This window comes from Penicillium daleae (genome assembly GCF_028827525.1).
Source record: "Penicillium daleae strain IBT 16125 chromosome Unknown utg000002l_segment0_segment0, whole genome shotgun sequence".
Taxonomy (NCBI): Eukaryota; Fungi; Ascomycota; class Eurotiomycetes; order Eurotiales; family Aspergillaceae; genus Penicillium; species Penicillium daleae.
The window spans coordinates 6,829,308-6,850,858 of NW_026623150.1; the positions used below are offsets into that span (position 1 = coordinate 6,829,308).

General features: G+C 48.8%; 10 protein-coding genes across 10 annotated transcripts; 5 read left to right on the forward strand and 5 right to left on the reverse strand.

Annotated features, from left to right (window-relative positions):
- Nucleotides 1-1,576: 1,576 nt before the first annotated feature.
- On the reverse strand, nucleotides 1,577-2,833 carry N7458_003342 (uncharacterized protein; the record flags this gene model as incomplete). The annotated part of the gene is made up of 4 exons (XM_056906725.1): nucleotides 1,577-1,972; nucleotides 2,049-2,267; nucleotides 2,320-2,687; nucleotides 2,830-2,833. The coding sequence occupies 4 exons, from the start codon at nucleotides 2,831-2,833 to the stop codon at nucleotides 1,577-1,579; spliced, it is 987 nt and encodes a 328-aa protein (XP_056770832.1).
- An 863-nt stretch (nucleotides 2,834-3,696) lies between these two features.
- N7458_003343 (uncharacterized protein) lies at nucleotides 3,697-5,307 on the forward strand (the record flags this gene model as incomplete). The annotated part of the gene is made up of 1 exon (XM_056906726.1): nucleotides 3,697-5,307. One exon carries the CDS (start codon nucleotides 3,697-3,699, stop codon nucleotides 5,305-5,307), a length of 1,611 nt encoding a protein of 536 aa, XP_056770833.1.
- An 882-nt stretch (nucleotides 5,308-6,189) lies between these two features.
- On the forward strand, nucleotides 6,190-7,280 carry N7458_003344 (uncharacterized protein; the record flags this gene model as incomplete). Its single annotated transcript, XM_056906727.1, has 3 exons — nucleotides 6,190-6,354; nucleotides 6,459-6,778; nucleotides 6,857-7,280. 3 exons carry the CDS (start codon nucleotides 6,190-6,192, stop codon nucleotides 7,278-7,280), a joined length of 909 nt encoding a protein of 302 aa, XP_056770834.1.
- Nucleotides 7,281-7,991: 711 nt separating this feature from the next.
- Nucleotides 7,992-8,630, forward strand: N7458_003345 (uncharacterized protein; the record flags this gene model as incomplete). Its single annotated transcript, XM_056906728.1, has 1 exon — nucleotides 7,992-8,630. One exon carries the CDS (start codon nucleotides 7,992-7,994, stop codon nucleotides 8,628-8,630), a length of 639 nt encoding a protein of 212 aa, XP_056770835.1.
- A 619-nt stretch (nucleotides 8,631-9,249) lies between these two features.
- Nucleotides 9,250-10,550, forward strand: N7458_003346 (uncharacterized protein; the record flags this gene model as incomplete). The annotated part of the gene is made up of 2 exons (XM_056906729.1): nucleotides 9,250-9,352; nucleotides 9,409-10,550. The coding sequence occupies 2 exons, from the start codon at nucleotides 9,250-9,252 to the stop codon at nucleotides 10,548-10,550; spliced, it is 1,245 nt and encodes a 414-aa protein (XP_056770836.1).
- A 97-nt stretch (nucleotides 10,551-10,647) lies between these two features.
- Nucleotides 10,648-11,219, reverse strand: N7458_003347 (uncharacterized protein; the record flags this gene model as incomplete). Its single annotated transcript, XM_056906730.1, has 3 exons — nucleotides 10,648-10,857; nucleotides 10,920-11,043; nucleotides 11,098-11,219. 3 exons carry the CDS (start codon nucleotides 11,217-11,219, stop codon nucleotides 10,648-10,650), a joined length of 456 nt encoding a protein of 151 aa, XP_056770837.1.
- Nucleotides 11,220-11,890: 671 nt separating this feature from the next.
- Nucleotides 11,891-12,914, forward strand: N7458_003348 (alpha/beta fold hydrolase; the record flags this gene model as incomplete). Its single annotated transcript, XM_056906731.1, has 3 exons — nucleotides 11,891-12,292; nucleotides 12,365-12,791; nucleotides 12,853-12,914. 3 exons carry the CDS (start codon nucleotides 11,891-11,893, stop codon nucleotides 12,912-12,914), a joined length of 891 nt encoding a protein of 296 aa, XP_056770838.1.
- A 459-nt stretch (nucleotides 12,915-13,373) lies between these two features.
- N7458_003349 (uncharacterized protein) lies at nucleotides 13,374-14,193 on the reverse strand (the record flags this gene model as incomplete). The annotated part of the gene is made up of 4 exons (XM_056906732.1): nucleotides 13,374-13,523; nucleotides 13,586-13,702; nucleotides 13,797-13,925; nucleotides 14,008-14,193. 4 exons carry the CDS (start codon nucleotides 14,191-14,193, stop codon nucleotides 13,374-13,376), a joined length of 582 nt encoding a protein of 193 aa, XP_056770839.1.
- A 1,540-nt stretch (nucleotides 14,194-15,733) lies between these two features.
- On the reverse strand, nucleotides 15,734-17,305 carry N7458_003350 (uncharacterized protein; the record flags this gene model as incomplete). The annotated part of the gene is made up of 1 exon (XM_056906733.1): nucleotides 15,734-17,305. The coding sequence occupies one exon, from the start codon at nucleotides 17,303-17,305 to the stop codon at nucleotides 15,734-15,736; it is 1,572 nt and encodes a 523-aa protein (XP_056770840.1).
- A 1,205-nt stretch (nucleotides 17,306-18,510) lies between these two features.
- On the reverse strand, nucleotides 18,511-20,679 carry N7458_003351 (peroxisomal copper amine oxidase; the record flags this gene model as incomplete). The annotated part of the gene is made up of 3 exons (XM_056906734.1): nucleotides 18,511-18,857; nucleotides 18,915-20,165; nucleotides 20,226-20,679. The coding sequence occupies 3 exons, from the start codon at nucleotides 20,677-20,679 to the stop codon at nucleotides 18,511-18,513; spliced, it is 2,052 nt and encodes a 683-aa protein (XP_056770841.1).
- Nucleotides 20,680-21,551: the final 872 nt, after the last annotated feature.

Genomic DNA, 21,551 nt, shown 5'->3' on the forward strand with positions numbered 1-21,551 from the left:
TAGCCGTGTAGAACCCAAAGGTTGTTGGGAAGGGAAAATGTACAACCGGATGGTATACCCGTGGCACAGCCGCTTTTAAGACGAAATGCCCGTGGAAACGAGTAGTCAGCGACGCGGTGCAATGAGCAGTAACTACCTCCCCGCATGACCGTTCTGATTGGAGTTGCGGGCAACCGAGCCCGTATAGTTCCTGTCTCTTCGTGGTATGTGGTCCCGAGGGTGCTGCCTGTCCACGCCTCGGGGTTAAGATCTTGAAACCTGCAGTCCAGTCGAAAACATTTTGTGATTGGCACGATCTCGTTCGCTGGACGTAGTACGTGCTTGATGAGTGATTCCTCGCGGCATTTCGGTGCTCGGAGGTAGTATTTTGGGAAGTTAGCGCCGAGCCTGCTGACTAGCATTGGACAGAACTGGATAATGGTAAGCCGGCCATTTAAAATAATGTCCGACTAGGCATCGGGGTTACAAACCAACAGGCATGTTTTTTATCTGCGCTCAACGAGAAGTCTGTAACGGAGTTTATTCGTTTCGCAACGTGTAAAGTAGGGCTACCTAGCGTAACAAGGAGATGACTCAAAGTCTGCAATGCGCACTGCAGCCTTACTTCAACGTAATACGGCAGAGCAACGATGATTGTAGATAGGCGCCTAGAAACGGCTGTATTGACTTGAGTGAGGCCACTGACCTTGATTATCATGGAACTATTAAATACCCTTGGAACGCCCAACTGAGAATACAGTGGTGTTCTATAAGTTTGCAACGCCCGAAGAGGTTCAAAACCATCTCATCAGTTATACTTTAAAAGGCAAGCTTCACAAAAATGCCGGGATGATCTAGAAAGAGGGTTCAGAAGACATTCAGAAAGATCTGTCAAAAACATAAAATCGAGGCATATTTAGATGGCCTTTTTTCTCGGTCCCTGGTTTCAGACGTTTGAACTGCCACCGTACTTCCTGGTCGCAGAACGAGCGAAGTGCTCGCCTGTAGCGTCCTCCGAAGGTTGTCGGTTAATCTACGTATTTATAAAGGTGTCGCTGAGCCGATTCACTTGTGAGACAGTACCACCAACGATGAATTATCCATTGATAGGAATGAACGAGGTCTGTTCTCATATCTTCGTTTCATACTTTTCAATCGGCGGATAATCTCTTCTACATCTATCCATATCCGTTGTCAATTCCGCAGCCCCTGAGGCTGCTCCGATTTTTCTTGATCTGTGTGTAAACCCAATGCCAATTTGTATTTCCTTTCGGTAGCTTCAGCTGATCCGGTGCCTTTTTTGGGAATGGAAGCAGGAAATCGACTACCTTGCTAGTTGGAGTACAAAAATCATTCAGTTGCGCTGAATACCGCTCTCGTTCTTCCTTGAACATCATCAGATCATTCCCTGTCCCTGATGCCCAAAAGAAGGGACGTGATCTTCCTCGCCGTCGTACCAAGATTCCCATAGCCAGGGCATCTCCTCTCGGACAAGTCGCCACGACACACTATTTGGAAGTCTGGTGAACGTCTTGGAAGTCATCCTTAAATTAGTGAGGTCGCTGGCATCCGGGAAACCGACTAATAGCAGACATATCTAGGGAGGCAAGGAAGCAAACACATCATTGTGAACAACCTGCAATGGAGTGTGATTTCTTTTCGGAAGTTCAGATTCCTCTATTCTATCGTGAGATAAGTCCTCTTCGTTTCTGCCTGCATTCAGCAAAATAGGCCGTAAGCCTGGCACGTAAAGTGGGGTTGCGTCCAGATACTCTTTGCCCGGGAAATGCTCCCACCATTGCCTTTGGCCCTCGATGACATCTCCTGACCAGGGGAAACCGTAAAAGTCCTTGTTGGAGGACTCGGCATCGCGCCACTTTATAATGCCTGAGATATTGATGCGGTTCAACCGAACTTTGGATTGACGGCAGAAGATATCGAAGCACCAGGGGTGGAACGGCATAGCCAAGTCTTCTGAAGGTGTACTTTCCGGCTACTGGCGGTTAGTCTCTTTGACAGTTAAATGGCGTTTCAAAATCTTGGACCTGGTTTTGAGAAAGGCAACATACACCGAAATTGATATTATCCGCTTGCGGCTCCTCGACTCCACCTTGCGCAGGCCAGACTTCTGGGTAATTACAATCGCGAGACGGCATTCCGTCACACAACCCAGACAAAAACCAATCTTCAGAAACCTCCCAGGGCTCATGAGATTTGATATATTGCGATGGGTCCTGGATCGCACTTTTGTGGACCAAGCACTGGGCGGTGCGATACCCTATCATCTCCTCGAGCGAGATTGAAAAGTACCGAACGTGTTCTCCGGAGAATCTGACGTACGGATTCTGAGTTTTCGCCAACCCAGTTTGAGTAAGCATCGACTTCAGGATCCTTGGTTTCATTAGAAGGGTTTGAGTCGCTGTTCGCATTGTCCTCCCCAGAGATACTCTGAATCGTATTCACCAGGCTCGCTGTAGTCACCTTCATCCGGAGGGACGTAGTCTGGATCTTCGAGCATGTTGTCCTCATCATCCTTCGATAGCTAATCGCTCCGAATAAGCCGTTTTGAGCGCAGTTTTCCAAATCATCCTCGTCGACTGCCGGCTCATCATATTGTTGGCCAGCGTAGTCCCAGCTAGCCAGATGCGGCTCTCCCGGTTCCGGCGTCGTGCGATGTTGAAGCTGACACCACAAATATGGCAGTATATCTATTAGACAGTCAGATATCAGACTATCAGAGAGGTGTTCTGTGCTTCTCGTGTAAGGCACAGTCTATCTGTACCTCAGAGTAACCTGAAAACGTCTGTCAGTGATGCCATTGTTTCTGTCGTGGAGACAGCTGGAACACACCCATTGGTGCTTTTTTTGACTAATTGCTTCAGCATAGCCAGAAGGTTCACAGGGCTCTGCATAGAAAGGTCTCTGCAAGTTGTGACTTTGTACAGGATGTTGAGGACAGGAAACTGGGATAGCGTTTTGCCCTAGTTCGATTTTGAATCATGACTTTTGGGATGTCTAGGACCCCCAACAGCGAATACAGTGGAAAGTCATTTACCAAGTGAACGGGCTAAAGGATAAATTCATCGAATATGATGCTAAGACAGGCTGGAACTCCACGAACCGCATAGTTCATTTTGGGGGTTTGGTTTCTGGGCGTTTTTTGTTACATTCCTTGCCCCAGTTTTTAAAGTGAACAAGGGTGATGGGCAAGAGAAGCAGACGAATGTCTGGTAAATCTGCCATGAAATTCTTGAATCAGACAACCTCAAAATGAGAGGAGCACGGTTCAGCACCAGCGAATGTAATTTATTGAATTTTGTATCTTGTTTTCATGTCAGACACAAGCCCCTGTTTGCTTGATATGATGAGGCTAGGCCGATAGCTCAATGACACTGTCCTACTTCGAGATAAAATAACGATCTTCGATCAGATAAAACTGGCGGGACGCTAGTAATTAAGCCCACGGAGACTGGTAAACCTAAATTATGAGAAAAGAAGCTAGTTTAAGTAGATCTAAATAAAGACTGGATAAAGGACCCAGATTGTTGTTTTATGGATTAGCAGGACAGTCGTATTAAAAGGTTGTTGCACAGTAATGAATCATTGCGCCTCGACTTTGCATGCGGTGGCGGGTGCTGACCATCACCCCTCACTGCACGGCGCTTGCGTCCTCTTCACACATTCCACCCGCCCCCTCAGGGCTGGACGACTCGAGAAATGAGCCTCAAGCCTCTTCCAGACGCCTCAGGACCAGAGACTCTGCTTGGATTGAACCGGAGCAAATTTGAGTATACACTTCTCGAGCTAGATGCTCGGTCTGTCCTTCAAATGGCGGCCCCCGCGGTGCGAGCACAGCGCCCTATACTCACCATGAAGGCTCATCGAGCAGCGGATTTATCCAAGGCCTTGTCGCAGGTCTTTTGGCCCTTGATTCGCATTATAATCTCATTCTCTTTCTTGTTCATTGACAACACCATTCTCCTCGTGACCGCCGTACTCTCCCGCTTACGCCCTGCAGCTAGCCGGCGCCAGCCAGCACAGCGCAATGTTCATTTCTATCCCAAGACAGTTCTGATCACCGGAGTTGGCACCACTCATGGCCTGGCCTTGGCTCGTGCCTGGGACGCCGAGGGTCATCGCGTGGTTGGGGTGGATGTCGCCGATTTGAATCTCCCGGTTCGATCGGGCGGCGGCATGTCCAACGCTCTCCTAGCATTCTATCGAGTGCCAAAGGACCATTATATCTCCCGAATTCTAGATATCGTCCACCGTGAGAAGATTGATATTTGGATTCCGTGCTCGCCCAAGGCCACAGCCATTGAAGATGCCACAGCTAGGCAGGTGGTCGAAAGCCGTACTGCCTGTAGATGCATTGCTTTCGACCCCGAATTGACATCGCGCTTAATTCGACCTAACTCATTCAGACATTTCCTCGCAGAACGGGACCTTCCAGTCCTGGAACAATTTCAGGTACAATCACGCGACTCAATCCACAGGATCCTCAATCGGTCCCCGACGAAATTATATCATATACGACGGGTCACCTCGAGTGCTAATGAGGCAGCTGTGGTCCTGCCAAAACGCACTCTCAGCAGGACTTACTCTGAAGTCAGCGAGATCACTATCTCCAAGGATATCCCATGGATCATGCAACAGCAGACACGACTTGGAGAATTCTACACAGACCTGTTGGTGGTGCACGGCCACGTCCATGCCATCAAGGTTCGGATGGTGGAAACCCGAGCATCTCATTGGGGTGCCTCGCGCATGGATGAAGCGTTAGCGACTGCCGCCCATCGGCTTATGCAAAAGTTCGCTTTGAAGGGCGGTATCCGGATGACCGGGCATCTGTCTGTCAGACTGCTGGTCGATGAGGAATTCGATCACAAGTCTGTTCGCCACACTGTGCATATTGCCGACTGTGTTCCCGGTGCCAGTGCCATCGAGAACTTGCTCCGTGATGCGCGCTGCCCTGTCGCGGGATATCTCGAGGTGCTATCCCCGGAGCCCGCTGAACCGGCCGCATGGAAAGTGACTGCGACACTGTCGCCAACGCCTCGGCCGTCATCACCCTCGGTAGTACTATTGGAAACCATCCTCACTGGTTTCCTTCCACGGTTCCTTCCTGTGAATCTTATCAAAAGCATCCTTACTGCCCTTGAAGCCGAATTGATCCCCTTCTTTTTCTGGAAGGATCCTCGATTCACAACTCACGATCCCTTCCCTTGGTGGTGGCATGTCCATGTGTACCAGCCGATGCGTGAGATCTGGTTGTTAGTGAAGCAGATTCGCGAGGCTGGAATGCCTACTGATCGCAAGGGGCGCTAATGGGACTTTTTATGAATGTTTCTCGAGCCCAATGGATCACGAAGACTATTGCATTTTATCAGTCACGGCATACTCTAGACTGATTTTTTCGGTGTATTCCAAATATGTTTATAGGTTTGTTTTCATGATTCCGTATATCAGCAATTAAGTTAGCTTTAAGCATAATTTCCTCGTGCTTGACATATGTGAAGCAGTGACATTTGAAGATCTCAACTGGACTTACGTGAGGCTTAGCACAGTGTCATCAGCCGATGAACCAGTGGCTCATTTAATAAGACTATTTACAGTATTTGCATAGCGCAGAGTTTTATCAGTTTTCGTGGTGCCCAGCTGGGCCTAAGGGAACTCCACCGGGGCGAAGTGTGGCTGAAGATGGCCCAAAATAGAACCACACGGGCTGTCGCCTGGGCGATGATCACCGCCAAAGCAGCCAGAACAGCACTGGGCGATTCCATTCTCTACTTCATATTCCATCCGCAATTATCAGCTACGACCTCATGACTTATTCTTAAAGAGCCTATACTACGAGGTAAGTCATTTCAGTTGAGTGCCGTTGTTTAGTAAAAGTGTCAACACAGCTGACGTCGACAACCCAAAGCCAAGAAAATCCCGCTGCGCGTTCCTCCCAACTCCAGACTCCTCCGACCATTCCGCCGTGCCTGTCACTTTCCTCTACATTCTTCGCCTCTTCTCGATTACTGTCGCAACAAAGGCGTACGATCTGCCCCCTGTTTGATCGTCTTCTGGTCCACCCGTGAACCTCTTGACTTGTTTCTCCGCTCGGCACCTCCGTGGCCTCGTCGGGTGAATCTCCAAAGGGCTGAAAACACCCTTGCAGCTCTGCATCTCCTTTCGGGGGTCTGACACCCACCCATCGCCATCATGCAATTTCGAATGCCCCGGTCGACGGGCGGCAACATGGGGAGAACCAAAAATATCATCCATTTCGTCCAGGCCTTTGTGATTTTCCTTGCCTGGGCGATGACGATCGGGATCTGGACAAAGGGCGATGGTATCGATGGGCGCACGGTGTGGTACTGGATCTTGGTAAGTTCTATTCTGTCTCTCTTCGAGTTCGGTTAATGGGCCTCCCATTCAAGGGCGGCTCAAGGGTTTGAGGGACCTTGCAGCTGATCACGCGATGGATGCAGTGTTGGATCAGTATTCCCGCTTTAATTTATCTCGCCGCCGTGCCCATGTGGCCTCGAGCCCGCCGATTTGGAAATGTGTATGCCTTCGCGACGGTCGACATCATCTACACTGTCTTCTGGTTCAGTGCATGGGTCGCCGTGGCTTCCTACGTTGCGCAAGGCAAGAGCATCGGAAAGTCGAGCAGCGATGACAAGACTTCTAGCACCAAGTCCCGCCGTGCCTCGACCAGCACGGCATCTGGTTGCGATAACTGGGCATATGGTAGTGCTAGCAAGTGCAAGGTTAGCACGGCGACCACTATCATTGGAGTGTTCATCTTGTGAGTGGATCTCTTCTCCCACCGACTGACTTTTACTAGAAACATAGCCAGTGACTAACGTGATAAACTTCTCTCTAGCATTCTCTTCGCCATTACCTCTTGGATGTCCTTCCGCAATGTGATGCACTTCCGTCGTACCGGTACCCTACCCGACGCAGTCTCCGATCCCACCTTCGCCGCTCAAAGCAAGGCAGCCTTCTCTTCGAACCCGGCTCACGACTTCGAGGAGGACGAAGATGACTTCCGCTCTGGCCGTGCGGGTGTGAGTGCCCCGTCTGGCGGTGAGCAAGACGAGGACTATGCCCTGCTTCAGCAGAGCGAGATGGACGACATTGGCAACGCGCACGGCCGGACCGCAATGCACGGTGCCTATGATCCCACAGATCCTGCACCCGGCAGTATTCTCCACGACTATAACAGCACAGGCTATGGTGGTGCTCATGGGCAACACTATGCCCCGCCATCGGAGTACGGCTCCTCAATGAGCGGGTATGGTCGGTAGAGAATGGCATGCAGGATGGATAGTGGTATAGAGCTGGACGGTCGAGGCAAGGATGCCGGCATATGAATACCCCAAAATCATTTCAGTGGTTTCTATCTCCTGCTTTTCTTTGTGTGCTGGACATGACTACGAAGCGGTGTTGGCTGGCGCATAGTTTGTTTTCTGTTTTGATCCACCGAGGAGGGTTGACCCTCTTGGTTGCCTGTCATCTTTGCGTGTTTCTTATGGGGCTTGTCCCAAGTGACGATTGTGTTTTCTATATGAACGAGGATCTAGGCAAATAGACTGCATACGTAACTTTGAATGTCTGAAATACCTTTAGATTTCTGTATTTGCATGCAATTGAAGGAAGTATTCAATGCAGTCAATCGACGCCAACCACCAGTAGTGATAAGATTCTGCCACCGCCTTCTCGGCGTGCATGTGGACAGCTTGCGATCTCCCCGGACGGCGATCGCGGGTTATTTTTGAACACGACACCTTGAACTCGGGCTGAAGAGTGTTTTCGGAGATCCTCAATACTTTGCTCCCTTCACATCGCTGGTACGTCCTTTGATCTTGCAGTCGACATCCTCTGGAGTCCACTGCACTCCACCCTCCGCCTCCACCTATATCCTTTAATCCACCGACACCAAGCTCACCGTCACTAGATTCCAACTCATCCCTCCAAACAGCCAATTCCCGGACTGCCACAGTCCCTCAAGCCTCAAAATGGCCTCCGAAATTGACATTTTCAACGAATACCCCCTCCACCTCGACCCAAGCTCCAAAGCCATCTCCCTCCTCCCATCCTCCTCCCAAACTGCCACTCAAACAGCCGCCATCACCACCGAACTCCAAGAACTCAACGCCCTGCACCGCGCCCTAATCAGCCTCGACCCACCCAACATCCCCCCACCCCCTCTCCCCGTGAACCCCAAGCGCAGCGCGCAGATCACCAAGCTCCGCGACTCCGGCAACGCCGCCTACCGCAAGTCCAACTACGCCGAGGCAATTCGCCTGTACACCTACGCCATCGAGATGGCGATCACCCGGCCGGGGTGGGAGCCTGTGACGCTTGCACGGGAGGAGCTGGCTGGGTTGTATGGGAACCGTGCTCAGGCGCATGTGGGCATGCAGGCGTGGCCGGAGGGATTGTGTGATGCGAAGGCTAGTGTGGACTCCAAGCCGGTGGGGAACGTCAAGGCTTGGTGGAGGCTGGCGAAGTGTTTGGCTGAGATGAGTCGGTATGCGGAGGCGAAGACTTTCTTGTTGAAGGGGATTGAGATTGAAGGGAGAGACAGTGAGGGAGGGAAGGAGTTGGTGCAGTTGTTGGAGGATGTGGAGGCTGCGTTGAAACGGATGGGTTAGCGGGATGATAGTGTCCTGAAGTGTGCTTCTTCTGTCTGTGTTTGTGTGTCTTTAGTTTCTGCATGCTGGCTGGCTTCGGTTAGTCGGGCTTGACGATTCCCTCTTATTGTTTGTGGCGTTTTACTGGCGAATAAATGGTTGTTTCATCCATGCAATGTACTACCATGGTCTCTTTTTGGTTGATAGATCCTACAATCACATTCTTGTCAATCTTAGCAAGGTATGGTTTGATACCTCCCTTGGCAGGGGAAGATGTGGAGTATAGTTCCTACCATTGACTCTTCTGGCGATCGTACCATCAACTCACGAGAACCCAGTTTCAAGAACAACTTATTTATCCGTATGGATCATGCTAGGAAACTATTCAAGATATTCAGGGACCCTACTTTGCGCGGCGGGTAGGGGCTCCTAATCCGCTAACCTTGGTTATGGCGTCACGAACTGTAGCCGTGGAAATGCCACACCGCGCAATAACCCAAGCCCGGCACAAATACGAGGACCAAAAAGTTAGCCAGCCTCCCTTTGACTCTCCCCGTTAATCTATCTGCCTCACACGACCGGTCTTCCTCAAGGCGTCCCCTGGTCATCTATCAGTACTAGTGGAGCAAGAGCTGTCCAAATGGCCCGGAAGCCGGCGACTAAGGTGCCCGTTCCTCCTGCGCTGGGAGATGATGCCGCGGAGCGCAAGCGAGTCTTGAACATCCTTGCACAGAGGAGATACCGTAGGTCACTCTCTAACTTGTTACATGAATTATCTTTTGCTGACTATCAATGACAGGAAAGAGAAAGAAGGAGCGTCTCCAGGCGCTAGAGTCTCGCACTAAAGGGTCTGGGCTTCCTGGGGACACTCTTGTGGCTAATCAGCAAGATAGCCAATCTAGTGGAAACTCCTCAGAGGCTGGCAATGTTGTGCATGATATACCAAGGCCTGTGGCTGAGGATGGCAACTTCTTCGCCGGTGATGGTATACGTAATGAGGATATCATCGATCTTGACTTCAACTATATGGATGCACCAATGAATGTGGGCTTGAACAATGAAGATACAAACAGCATTCTCTGTTCTACCCCATGGCCCAAAGCGCAAATGATGAGTTCGCTAAGCTTGCCACCATCGGAGACTTTACAATCAGAGAGTTCACTTATGCTTCCAGCTACGACTGTGGGGGATACCTTCTGGAGTCAACTGGCAGGGATCTCGGGTTGGAACATGGAGTCCCATGATCTTCATAATATCGAGAACCAACTTGTAGAGTCTTTCCCACTCAACATCGATGGTACATTTGATTTATCGGCAGAGCTCCAGACTGACGATACCTCGTTTTTCACATTCCCCGATGATCGGATACTTGAAGTCCCTTCTCTGACGCTGCTCAACGCTGCTATGAAAGTGGCACAGCGGTTGAATATCAACGGCTTGATTTGGGACTTTACCGCTGTTAGCCCCTTCTACAACCCTGTCAGCTCAAATAACTCCGTCTCGTCGCCTCCATCTCTGGAAACCGGGCTATCATCCTCGGCAACATCGCCCGCAAGTTCAATTGATCTCACCGAACTTCCATCCCACCTGCTTCCCACGCGTACTCAGCGTTCGATCCCTCACCATCCGATTATTGATCTTCTCCCTTGGCCGAATACTCGAGATAAGTTGATCCAAGTTTTCCATCTTCCCGTCAGTCTACGGCCATCAACTGCTCAAGATCCAATGGGTCTTCTTCGACTGGTCTACGATATGGAGGACGGGGGTGGTGAAGGAGTAAGGATTAGCGGTGATGATCCCTTTGAGCCAGCTGTCTGGGAGATCGGGCAGGTTGTCTTTGCGAGGTGGTGGTGGGCGTTTGAAATCAGTGTGGTGGAAAGAAGTAATCGGGCTCGGGGGAATAGAGGAGAAAGAATATTATCATTGGAAAGCCAAAGCTGATAAAAACAAACGAATGAATGATCGATGTTCATAAGCTGAAAACAATAATATTCGCAATCTTACACTTCGCGCAGAACCATTCCCTTCTATAAGACAATTATTCCTGTCCCCGAATAGCGTTCGCCGACTTGAGAAGAACCAAAATTGGAATAGAGATACTCCATGCCCAGAGCCCAGTCCGCAGGTAGCTTGCAGCTTCTGATTTGACGCCCATATAGGCCATGGTATATAGTACGCGAGCGCCCAGATAGTCCAAAGCAAACCAGTTCAGGTCTTTTGCCGGAAGGTTTGCCAGATTACCGGCCAGCTATATAAAAGCACTACATTAGACTTCCAAAATATGATATCGAGGGTAGTAAAAAAGCTTACCATTGCAGCGGCAAACATCGGGATGCCTTCCATGGCATTCAGGTGGGCACCGCGGGCTCTGGCAAGTTTATCCCAGACTTGACTGGAAATGCGCCCCTTCAAATTGGACAAATTTTCTCGAGGGCTATACCTATGTTAATTCCGGATATATTCTCGGTGGTTGATTGGAGCGACATACAGAATATTGCTGGATTGTCCCTTCGCATTGGCCATCATCTTCACGATGTAGTATCCGTGCGGGGCGATGCCGAGGCCGTACGCCGCGACGATGGAATGGATGGAATAGTTGTTGCTAGACATGGTGCCACAAAGATGGAGTTCAAGTCAATTGAAAGGAGGCGATTGTTAAAGGGAAGATTGATGCTGAAATAGATATTTGGTAAGTATGATGGGAGTGGTTCCTGGCATACTCCATCGCATCTTTATAATTCAAGGGCATAACGTTAAGTCTTTGCGCATTTAGGCAGCTTAGATTGATCTCAATCTTGACAGACTGACTCATGATTCCGAGGGAATTATTTCCGGTCATCGCTTAGAAGGTATATCGTTAAGCGAGAGAATACGACATCGTAACTCCTTAGTAACTAATGCTTAGACGCTTTCTCGTCATGCGAGGCTTCGGATTGGTGGGTTGAGTGCTTATGGCCACTGCAAGTCTTGTTCCGCACACGAGCATAACGTTATGCTCGCGCCACGATAATTTAGCCAACATAACACCTGGCTAGGTCTCAGTGAATACGAAAAATGTCATTGATTGTTAATATTTCTGGGCGATTTTCACGAACTTAATGAATTTACCTGCATAACGCATTTGTTCGAGGATCAAGTATATATAGTGCTTGACACTCCCTAAACATTCCATGATCTCACCATCAACAACCCAACACTTCCAAACAGCAACAACATAAAGTAGCTCTTTCCAAGCTAATAACCTTATCATTTATCCATTTCACTTATCAACAACAGACAAAATGCCTCGCTACACTTCTCCTGTGGACGGCGCGCAACTGTACTATCGCGACTACAAACCTATCCGCACCGAGAACTCCGAACAAGCGAGCACCAAGCCCGCCCTAGTCTTCCTTCATGGCTGGCCATATTCCTCATTGACATGGGAGACTCTTACTGTACAACTATGTGTGAACCACGGCTTCCGATGCATTGCCCCGGATCGCCGTGGATTCGGTAAGAGTGACTGGGACGGCCCTCAGAGTGATGCCCAGATCACATACGAGACCTTTGCCCAGGACACCGTGCACTTGCTGGAGAAATTCCTTGGCGTTGGGCCTTTTGTGTTTATCACCGCTAGTATGGGGGCTGGGGAGAGTATTCTCGCGCTTGAAGCGAGTGAGTATCTCAGGAAGAATTGCAAGGTATGTACACTACCGCACCCTTTTTCGCATACTATTCTGTAATTAGCTCGAAACCTTACTAACTGATTACAGGGACTAGTATGGGTTGCTCCAGCCCTTCCAGGCAAATTGCCAGGAGAAGACAACCGCACCACGGGACCGAAAGCAGTCTGGGATGATATCTGCGCTGGTTTCCAAAAGGCCCGAGCTGACTTTGTCCATGCTGCTCTCCCAGGAGTTGTAGTGGGCACTTCGGGGGTCACTCTCTCTCCCGAGGTTTTGAGAGAAAATGAGAGGATTGTTGAAGACGCCGATGGGCTGGCTATTCAGCGCTGTGCTCACATTGTCCGAGAGGCCGATTTCAATGAGAAGCTCGTGCGACTTGGAGAGGACTCCAATGTTCCTATTCTTTGCCTTCATGGGGACTGTGATCAGGGCGCTCCATTTGAGAAGAGCACAAAGATTGTCAAGGAGATCATCCCGAGAGTTCAGGTGGAGCTTTATGAAAAGGCGGCACATGGTGAGAATTTCCATCTATTCTACTCTCTTTTGCTCATGACGAGTTCTAATCTTGAGTTTAGCTCTCAATGTCACGCACGCCGATAGAGTGCTTGAGGATGTTCTGAAATTCGTCCAGGCTTAATACAGGATACTCGATTTGCGCTCACTAATGCTTTCAATCGTTCATATTTCTGATGGAATGTATTTGGATATATGCATAGTTCACTAATGTATTTCTTGTTTTGCATTTACTAATTTACTTGGTCACAATGAAAGATGTCGATGCTTCCTCGATTAATGTTTGTAACAACGTTTATCTTCAACCTCCGTCTTTTCTTATCACAATCTCATATATCAAGTTCCTTGTCTGCCAGATATAGTATCGATTAAAAGATTGTAACAGCTACTAAAAGCTCTATCAATATTGTGGTGTTATTAGAAGGAAAGGTCATAGCAGAGAGAAAATGGGGATGATCTATCAACTTTTGACCGAACTCTGATCACGCGTCAATCAAATAACGGCCCTGAAAGTGAGAGAATTGAATGAATTCAGTCCCTCTCACACCAAATTTGGGATGATAGTAGAACAATATTATCCCCTTCAAACGTTGGCCGTTGGGAACTCAAAAGTCTCCTCGGGATCAAGAGCCTGGGTGGCCTTGTCAAGGGAGGCGTAAATAGCGGAGTTGTCAATCTTAATAGTGGAGACGCAAAAGGGCAGCGCCCTACTCGCGACGCGGTCGAGGAAAGCCTGTATAGAAATGTAGCCTTAGATTACGTGGTAAGGGAATGAAGGGCAGATAAAGAACGTACAGCAACGTTGTCCTTGTTCTTAGCGATAATTTCGCGCAGGGTCTTGCGCTGGGCCTTGTTGAAGGAGACAACGTTGTCAACAAAGGCGTTATTCGCCTCGATACTGCTCAGAGCAAACTAGATTTGGTGAACAATAGTCAGTTTCCATGTTCGGTAGATAATGTTCTCGCTAGAAAAGATGGCATCTGGGTGTGTAAATTTTCCGTCTTACCCCGTGGAAGGCCTGACAAAGAACCATTTGAACACAATCAACTGGTACCTCGTCGATCTGCATCATGTCCATCATTTCCAAATCCTTGGCCTCGGTGTTGGCAGTCGCGTTGTAGGAGGAAATAACATCCTGCGTTGAAGATTAGCTTTGACGTTCATATTTGCATGCGACATGAGATTCTTTAAAACCTTGGGCTTGGGCCTTTACGTACGTCGGCAGTGACAGCACCCGTGTGATGGTTGAGGTGGTTCAAGAGCAGAGTGGTCTGCTTCTGGCCGATATCAAGCCCGGCTATATTGTTTTGCAGGCCAATGGCGAGGCCAGAGGCGCTCGTAACAGCAAATAAGGAAGTACCCAGTGTCAGGGCCGCAGCCAGGATGATGTTCTTGAATTGCATCTTGTTTGAGGTAATGACCGTAGAAGGTGGGCTGTAATGAACGTACTTCGTAGACCAAGTCTAGTGATCAAGGCAACGAGGGTTGACAAGACGTGCAACAGTTATCGGACATGAGGTTCTTTTATTGTTGACCTTTCATAATGACAAATTATTTCTCTTTGACTGTGTTCTTATTCTGGAACCAAAAGTACCGTTTACATCTGGATTCATCGAAATGAGGGGTTTCTTTTCACAGCGACAAGGCTTCAAGGTGCGGTGCACTACTGCACCTGGCACGAAACTAGTGACCGAGAAACGATGGGATTTGACCTTGTTGTCTCGTGGAGCCAAGAAATGCCAAGTTAGTGAGACCATGATCTACGAAGTTCTAGGTGGGGAATAGAATAGTTGCACGGGGATCTTGATGTCGGGCGGTGATTATCGACCGGCGTGGAGGCCTAAAATTGAGACAGTGGGGACTTTAAGATCTTAGCTGCCGACGAACCCGAGAAGTAAATCAGGAACGGGGCAGCTGGTGGGCAGAGCAGGCCGATCATTTCTTTTCCGAGACTGTTTTGAATACTAACTCAAATAGCCTTGCTTGATGGGGTTTGGCCTCTGCTCGCGGAGGACAGAGCACATAACGTGCTGTGGGATTTAGATGCTCTTTTTTTGATAGAATTCTCCTTTAGTTTAAAGATGGTATATTATCATGAGATGCAGGCTCATTAACAAAAGAAAAGGCGGAATGAATTCAATGGATAGGATTTCCAATTGACGACAGATGGAGCCCTGTAGCTACTGATCCGCTATCTACTCAGGGGGTAATTTGATAAATCAACCAGAAAAACAAAGGCTTCCAAGGTGCGATGGTACTAAATTATGCAGAAAGGCAACCCTGTGGTGGGAATAGTACTGCAAGGCCTGTAACAAATCTCGTTTTTCGTTCAAAAGAACTCTATTCATATCAAACTTTTGCGTGTATCTGATCCGCGATCATCAAGACGTGGGCTATCGAGAGGTTCATTGTTTCAAAATGATTCGATTTGAGCGTGTAGTCACTCACGAAATGCCAATCTAATGCAGAAACACTACATGATGACTTGAATAAACATCTCACTCAAAATCAAGAAATCGGACTCTTACAACTCTGTAGGGTATAATCACCATATCCTCCAGGCACGATGCCGATCGCCATCTTATCTCGTTGATGGATCATGTCCGGTCTATTTCAGAAATGATCTTCAAGAGCAATATTCCTTGGCGATGAGCCGATTCAAATCCCGATCGAGGCCCATCTATTTGATCTATCTGATCAGGTACACCGAAACAAGCAATTTCTTTTTGTGATGCAGACAGTCGAAAGACAGATTCCTCTTGTTATTCATTGATGATAGAAACGAATAGAAATCGTCCTCGGTTGTACAATGATTCCTGCTTATGGCCATGCCACATAATATCTTAGAGCATCATTTGGAATTTGGTGGATAGACCTTTCAGAGCACCACAGAGAATTTGGGAAATCATAACATAACGAGGTATATAGTTATTCATCCAGAAGTCAATCTTCTTTCGGACGACAACAATAGAAAGAATCCGGCTTCAAGTCTGGCAGCCGTTGACCAGCCGTGCCCGCACGACGTATCCCGTCCTTAAAATATCCTTTATCACCCCAGAAAAGACTATCATGATCCCAATCATCCACAAGCTGCGTCACTCGCTCAAAATTGCCGTATGATGCAGGAAGGCTACCCCTGGGCTTGTTTCTCAACATGTACTCTGACCCAAGTGCCAAGAGAATGAACAAAACCATCAGAGCAATTATCGGCAACAGCGCAATGTTGAACGAGACATCCGCAGTGAGCGCATACCCAAAGACCCACTGTATGATCGCCTTCATCGCCAACATGATCAGTGTCTGCCAGCTGAAATTCGACTTCATAGACGGGTCAGCATCCACGCCGACTGTTTCCAACTCGCGCCATGCCGCTTCATCACGCGAGAGATCGAATATAAGCTCCACGCAATGCAGCGCAAACGTAAGAAAAGACTGCGCTATGATTTGAATGATCAATCCAAGCCAGTAAGGGGGAAATTTGGTGATTCTCTTATAATCCCAGTACATGGCTCCATAGAACCTCCAGTATCCTTCTGCGCCGCTAGAAAAATCACCAAAATTCTCCGCCATATAGCCGCTGGTGACAGTGACGATCCCTTGTATTATGGACCAAACTGTGAAGAGCGCACAGAATCCCCAGATTAGGCGTCGTGCAATTTGAACATGTGGCGCTATACTGAGCATTGAGTCTTGTACCTCCTGGGATGAGAAGGTAAACTCTGGAAATTTATCCTCAAACAAAACATCGTTCTCCTCTCTGCCATCAAGCCACGCCCTGGCATTTGATATAAGGGTGTTGTTCCAAGTCTTCGCTTCACTGCTGCATAATAAGCTGTAAGTTGACACGCCGACCTGTAAAAACACTCCTATGCCCAGGGCGAATATTGCTAGGCCATTGATGTCGATGATATCGGATGATTCTGATGGGCCGTACTCTACCTCTTGGGTCCGTTGGTCCCATTGTCCAACAATAACCACGTCTGTGAGAGCGGCTGAAGTAGCTCCGTATGAAATAGCCAAACCAAGAAGGGAAACCGAGTTCATATACCAGCTATTGGGTCCATGTGCATGAGCGCTGGTAAAAAGTCGCACATTCGAGTTGAATTTTAAGCGGCCTTCTCTGAGAAGAGCCCATTTAAGAGTCATGGCGTGAATGTAATTCGTGGTGTCCAGGACAATGGTCACGAGAAAGTTCAGGAGTAGTTGTACCAGTACGGAGGTCCCCTGATGCAGTTGTATTATGCGATGATTGTGAGGATAGGGCTTCCCGGGCCTCATAGTATGTAAGAAGAAATTGACCATGATCACTTTCATTCGCACGTATGATGGCATGGGGAAGTGGTCTGAGCTGAGCATTATCGCTCCTGCAATGAGACACAAGGACGCAAAAACCCATCCAAATGCCAGCCCGGCTATGCAGAAGTTACGGGTCGTCAGATCTGGGTTCGCTTTGACATGATGCGACTGGCAGACTGCGCGAGTTTCGACGGATACTCGGATCTTGTTGGAGGTCATTGAGTAGAAAAAGACTTGGAATCCACTTCAAGCTTGAGGGTCCTATAAGAACTTATACCATTATTCTGTCCATGGTTTTATGAAAACTCACTCAGGCTTCTTAAATGGAAGGCTCTTGAGTCCTGTACTTCTCACGGCGGACACAGATAGTAATTGGGACTTCAATCATGTACCCTTCCTCCAATCTCCCTATGGACGACATGGCCATGTTATATTCTGAATACATAGTGGCAGTGCCAGTAAGGAGAAAGAGGAGTTGAGGGGTCTTTTGCCATTTGCTGCAGCCAAGATGGAGAAGGAATGTCGGGTCTCTCATCTCAGCATGCCTCGTGTTCGGCTTAGTAAATCCGTTTCCCTTACAAGGCTCACAGGAATTTAAGGCAGCCAGTGTAAGCATGCTTGTTTGGCATTGATAGCGGGAGGTGGGACGTTCAGAAGAAGAAGAAGAATGCTAGCCTTTCTCTATCACGGCAAAGGTCAAATGGTCGAGACAAGTTACATAGAATGCAATATCCTTCGAGATAACCACCAGTCTGAAAATGCTTGACGCTTCCAGCAGTTTAAACTTACCAGATCATTCATATTTCCCACTTCTATAAGAAAAAATCACTTTTCAAGTAACCCTGACGCTAAACAGGGTATGCAAGCATGCATTGGGTTTTCTTTCTCCTCGCCCATCTTCCATGGAGCCATGCGCGGGCGGTAGATATCACTCATCTGCCAGCGACTCCAAATTCGTCCGATTCTTATAATACTACAACGGATTTTGCCTGCAACTGCCTTCCAGCTGAAGACTGTCCGAAAAATTGCATGTGTTGCTTGGATACCGTGGAATATGATCGATTCCTTTTATATGGAGGTACTTTTGTCAAGGTCTTTGTCGTCGCACCTAAGCTAGAATTGAAGAGGCTAACAATTGACCAGACTCACGGATTACTGTGGACGATTGATTTAACCATTCGTGAATGCCAGCAGAGAACTAGAACAACTCAGCAGCTTTGACCTTGTTTTCTTGTGAATACCTTTACAGCACGCTATACTTTTTAATGATACTTCAAGAGATTACCGGAGTGTCAGGGATTTCAAAATGTCTTTTGAGGAAAAGTTGCAATTCGAATATCCGCTCACTGAGGACGATATACATAACCAAAATTGAAAAATTACATGCTACAAGTGAATCAAAAAGCTAGCCATCGCCAATATCCTTAAACCAAGACACTCGACCCATCACTCTTCTTGCAGCCACAAGTCCCCGTCCCAGCCGCGATCTGTGTCGGCGTCCGCGAATAGCTGGGAGGGACATCAAGAACGGGGTTGCGATCAAAGAAGTTACGAGGACGGAGGAGCAAAGTCATAGGCTCAGCCGGCATAATGGGATAGTCCTCCGGCGAGGGGAAGTGAGTAAGGCCGAATGTGTGCCAGAGGACAATGTCGGTATTGTCGATTGAGCAGTCGGAGCCTGCGGATTCAATCCACGCTGGCAGACCTTGCGAAGGTTCGCCGGAAGTTTGGGGAACGTGGCGGCCCGCGGGGTGAATTTCTTCGTCGGAGTCTGGAATGTTGTTAGCTATTTCTCAACATGGAGCAAGGGGGCTAGGAAACTGCATACATTTAGTGACGTGAACCGCGTGACGCGCGAAACCAGCTCGCTTCCAGACCAGACCGCCCTCCTTGGGGAGGAGTGGAGGGACGTCACGGCTGACGAGCTTGTATGAGACGGGCTTCTTGCTGTATGGGTTGAGCTTGTTGGTGTTGGACATGTCCCAGGTACGGCTTGTGGAACCGTCATAGTCGGTCATAGCCTCGCGAGGGGTGTTGAACTTGGTCTTCTTCGCGTAGAAGGCATTGCCGTACTTGTTCTCGGCACTGCCAACTTCACCTGGTCCACGGACAGCATCTACCACGAAGGCCGTGTTATTGGGACCATCGATATTAGGATCCACGCGCAAGCAGAAGAGATGCTGGTGGTTGTGCGCGTTCACACCGGGGTACACCTCAGTGCCCCAGCCCTTCGTGTCTTCACCTGGGTTCATGGCGTACGTGTTGAGAATACCGGTCAGCTTGATCTCCAGCTGAACGGTACCATCCTGGTGGAAGATCCAGTAAACGCAATATTCGTAGTTGGCAGCTGTGAAGATGTGCGAGATAATGAGCTTGCGACCGCGAGTCACCACGATTGATTCGTCGCGGAAATCGGTGTGCTTGAATAGAATACCGGCATCTTCTTCGTGAATACAGATGGCGTTCTTGATTATTGTGGAGGCACCGGCTCGGTTGACGAATGAAGCATCCATATAGTGAATGGCACCCTTGCAGTCACAGCCGAGGGCCAAGCTGTTGGTCATGTAACCACCGCCATACTCACCAAGATCGAAAGCATGCTTTCGCTGGTGAGGGTGCTCGGGGTTACCGTAAGGAACAACCATCTCTGCTAGCGAAAGACGCCAGAAGACGGGTCGAACATTGCCCTTATCATTGAATGTGATGTTGTTCAGGACAATACCTTCGCGGTAGTTGAAGCCGACGTGGATGCTCCAGTTCTGCCATTCGATAGTCCGTCCCTTGACCTCGAATGAAACACCATCAGGCTGTGTAATGTGAATTGGCTTGATATCCTTCCGGAAGCCGCCCTCCTTCTCAATGGAAGCGGGGTGATAGTTGTTAGGGGGAGCCTTGTTGATGGGTCGGCGCACGGGGGGTATATCAATGTGAATGATCTGCTTGGTCTCGGCGTTGTAAATGGGGCAGAAGTCGAGGGGATAGGTATATTGCGAGTCATCGGGATGGGGTCGGTAGTACATGAGGGCCTGTTGCAGACGCACGCCGCTGCCAAATCGCTCATCATATCCAATCGTCCAGGCTTAATGAATGGTAAGCTCAATGCCGCTGGATGATCAAGTTATGAATAGTTTGCACTTACGATCACAGTACACTTTGTGCATATCCTCTGCAGGAATACCGATGATACCACACTGCTCAATGACCTTGGGATCCTTGCGAACCACATGCTCGACTTCCTGCAGGTCCTCCATTGTAATCAAAGGCTGCACATCGGGGGTGTGCTTCCATTCGACGATCTTGTTATTCTCAAGGTTGACGATACCATCATACACCTTGCCGCCTGGTGCAATGGCAACCACATCGGCCTTTCGTACTGGGCGAGGAGCAGTCTCTGGGTTGGCCACCCAGGCCATCATCTCAGCCTTGCGCGGCTCATAGAGAGTCACGGCGTTGAAGTTGAGCGAGCCATGTTCCTTCCGGACAATAGATACAACGGCATCAATCTCTGCCGAAGAGAGAGGGTCAAAAGGATGCGGCGGTGCAGCTGTCGCAGTGACCTGATGGGCCAACTGCTGGAGTCGGTCAAGAACCATGCTTTTATGTGGTGTATGTCGAGCTCGTGGTTAGATATAGTTCGATAGGCGCTGTCGAAGTGGATAGGGCACGCGTAAGGAAGCACGGATATGCGAACAGCCACCAATATCTTGACGGATGATCCCAGTAAATGCTTGAACTGAAGACTGATTCAAGTACAATCTATGGGAAACCGCAGGTATTTAAATTTACCAACCCCTCCAATGCTGAGCTCCCCAGCTGTGTCGATTAGATAAGAGAGGGCCCTCTGCGGAGGCCGGATCCCTTTGCCTGTTTTGGTTTAGCGGATATAGTCTGAGCATCGAGCACTCGAAAGAGGCAATCCGATGCTTGCGAGCCGATAACACACTGACTCCTCACTGTCTCTTGCAAAGGTCACTCATGGCATTTGTAACGCGGGGCCAGCGGGATCGCATCCTGCCCCTCAATGCGGAAACAGTATACTTTGTGATATGATTCCAACAGTCAAGAATAATAGTAATAGCGTTCGGAGACGACGCTTCATCAGGTACACTCTACTCAGAAGAACATATGGCGCCGGGTTGAAATTCGGAAAGAAATTGAAGATTCCGCTGTACACACAAGACTCCCCAGTCCCCTCTACCTAGAAGCATAGAAAGCAATGAAATCATAGCAAAAAAGGCAAACGGAAGGCCCGGAAGCCCAAACGCCTCGGAGATGGATTCAGGTACCAGCCAGATCAACGCGCAAAAAGAAACAAAAAATGGATGATGAATAATAAAAAAATGTAAGGCAGAAAAGAAAAACACCGTACACCCTCCCGATACCCCGAAAAGAACACCTCCCCCAGGCGCACAGAAAGATCCCGACTCGAATGGCGAGGATCTATGCAAAAGCGACAGGCGAGAGA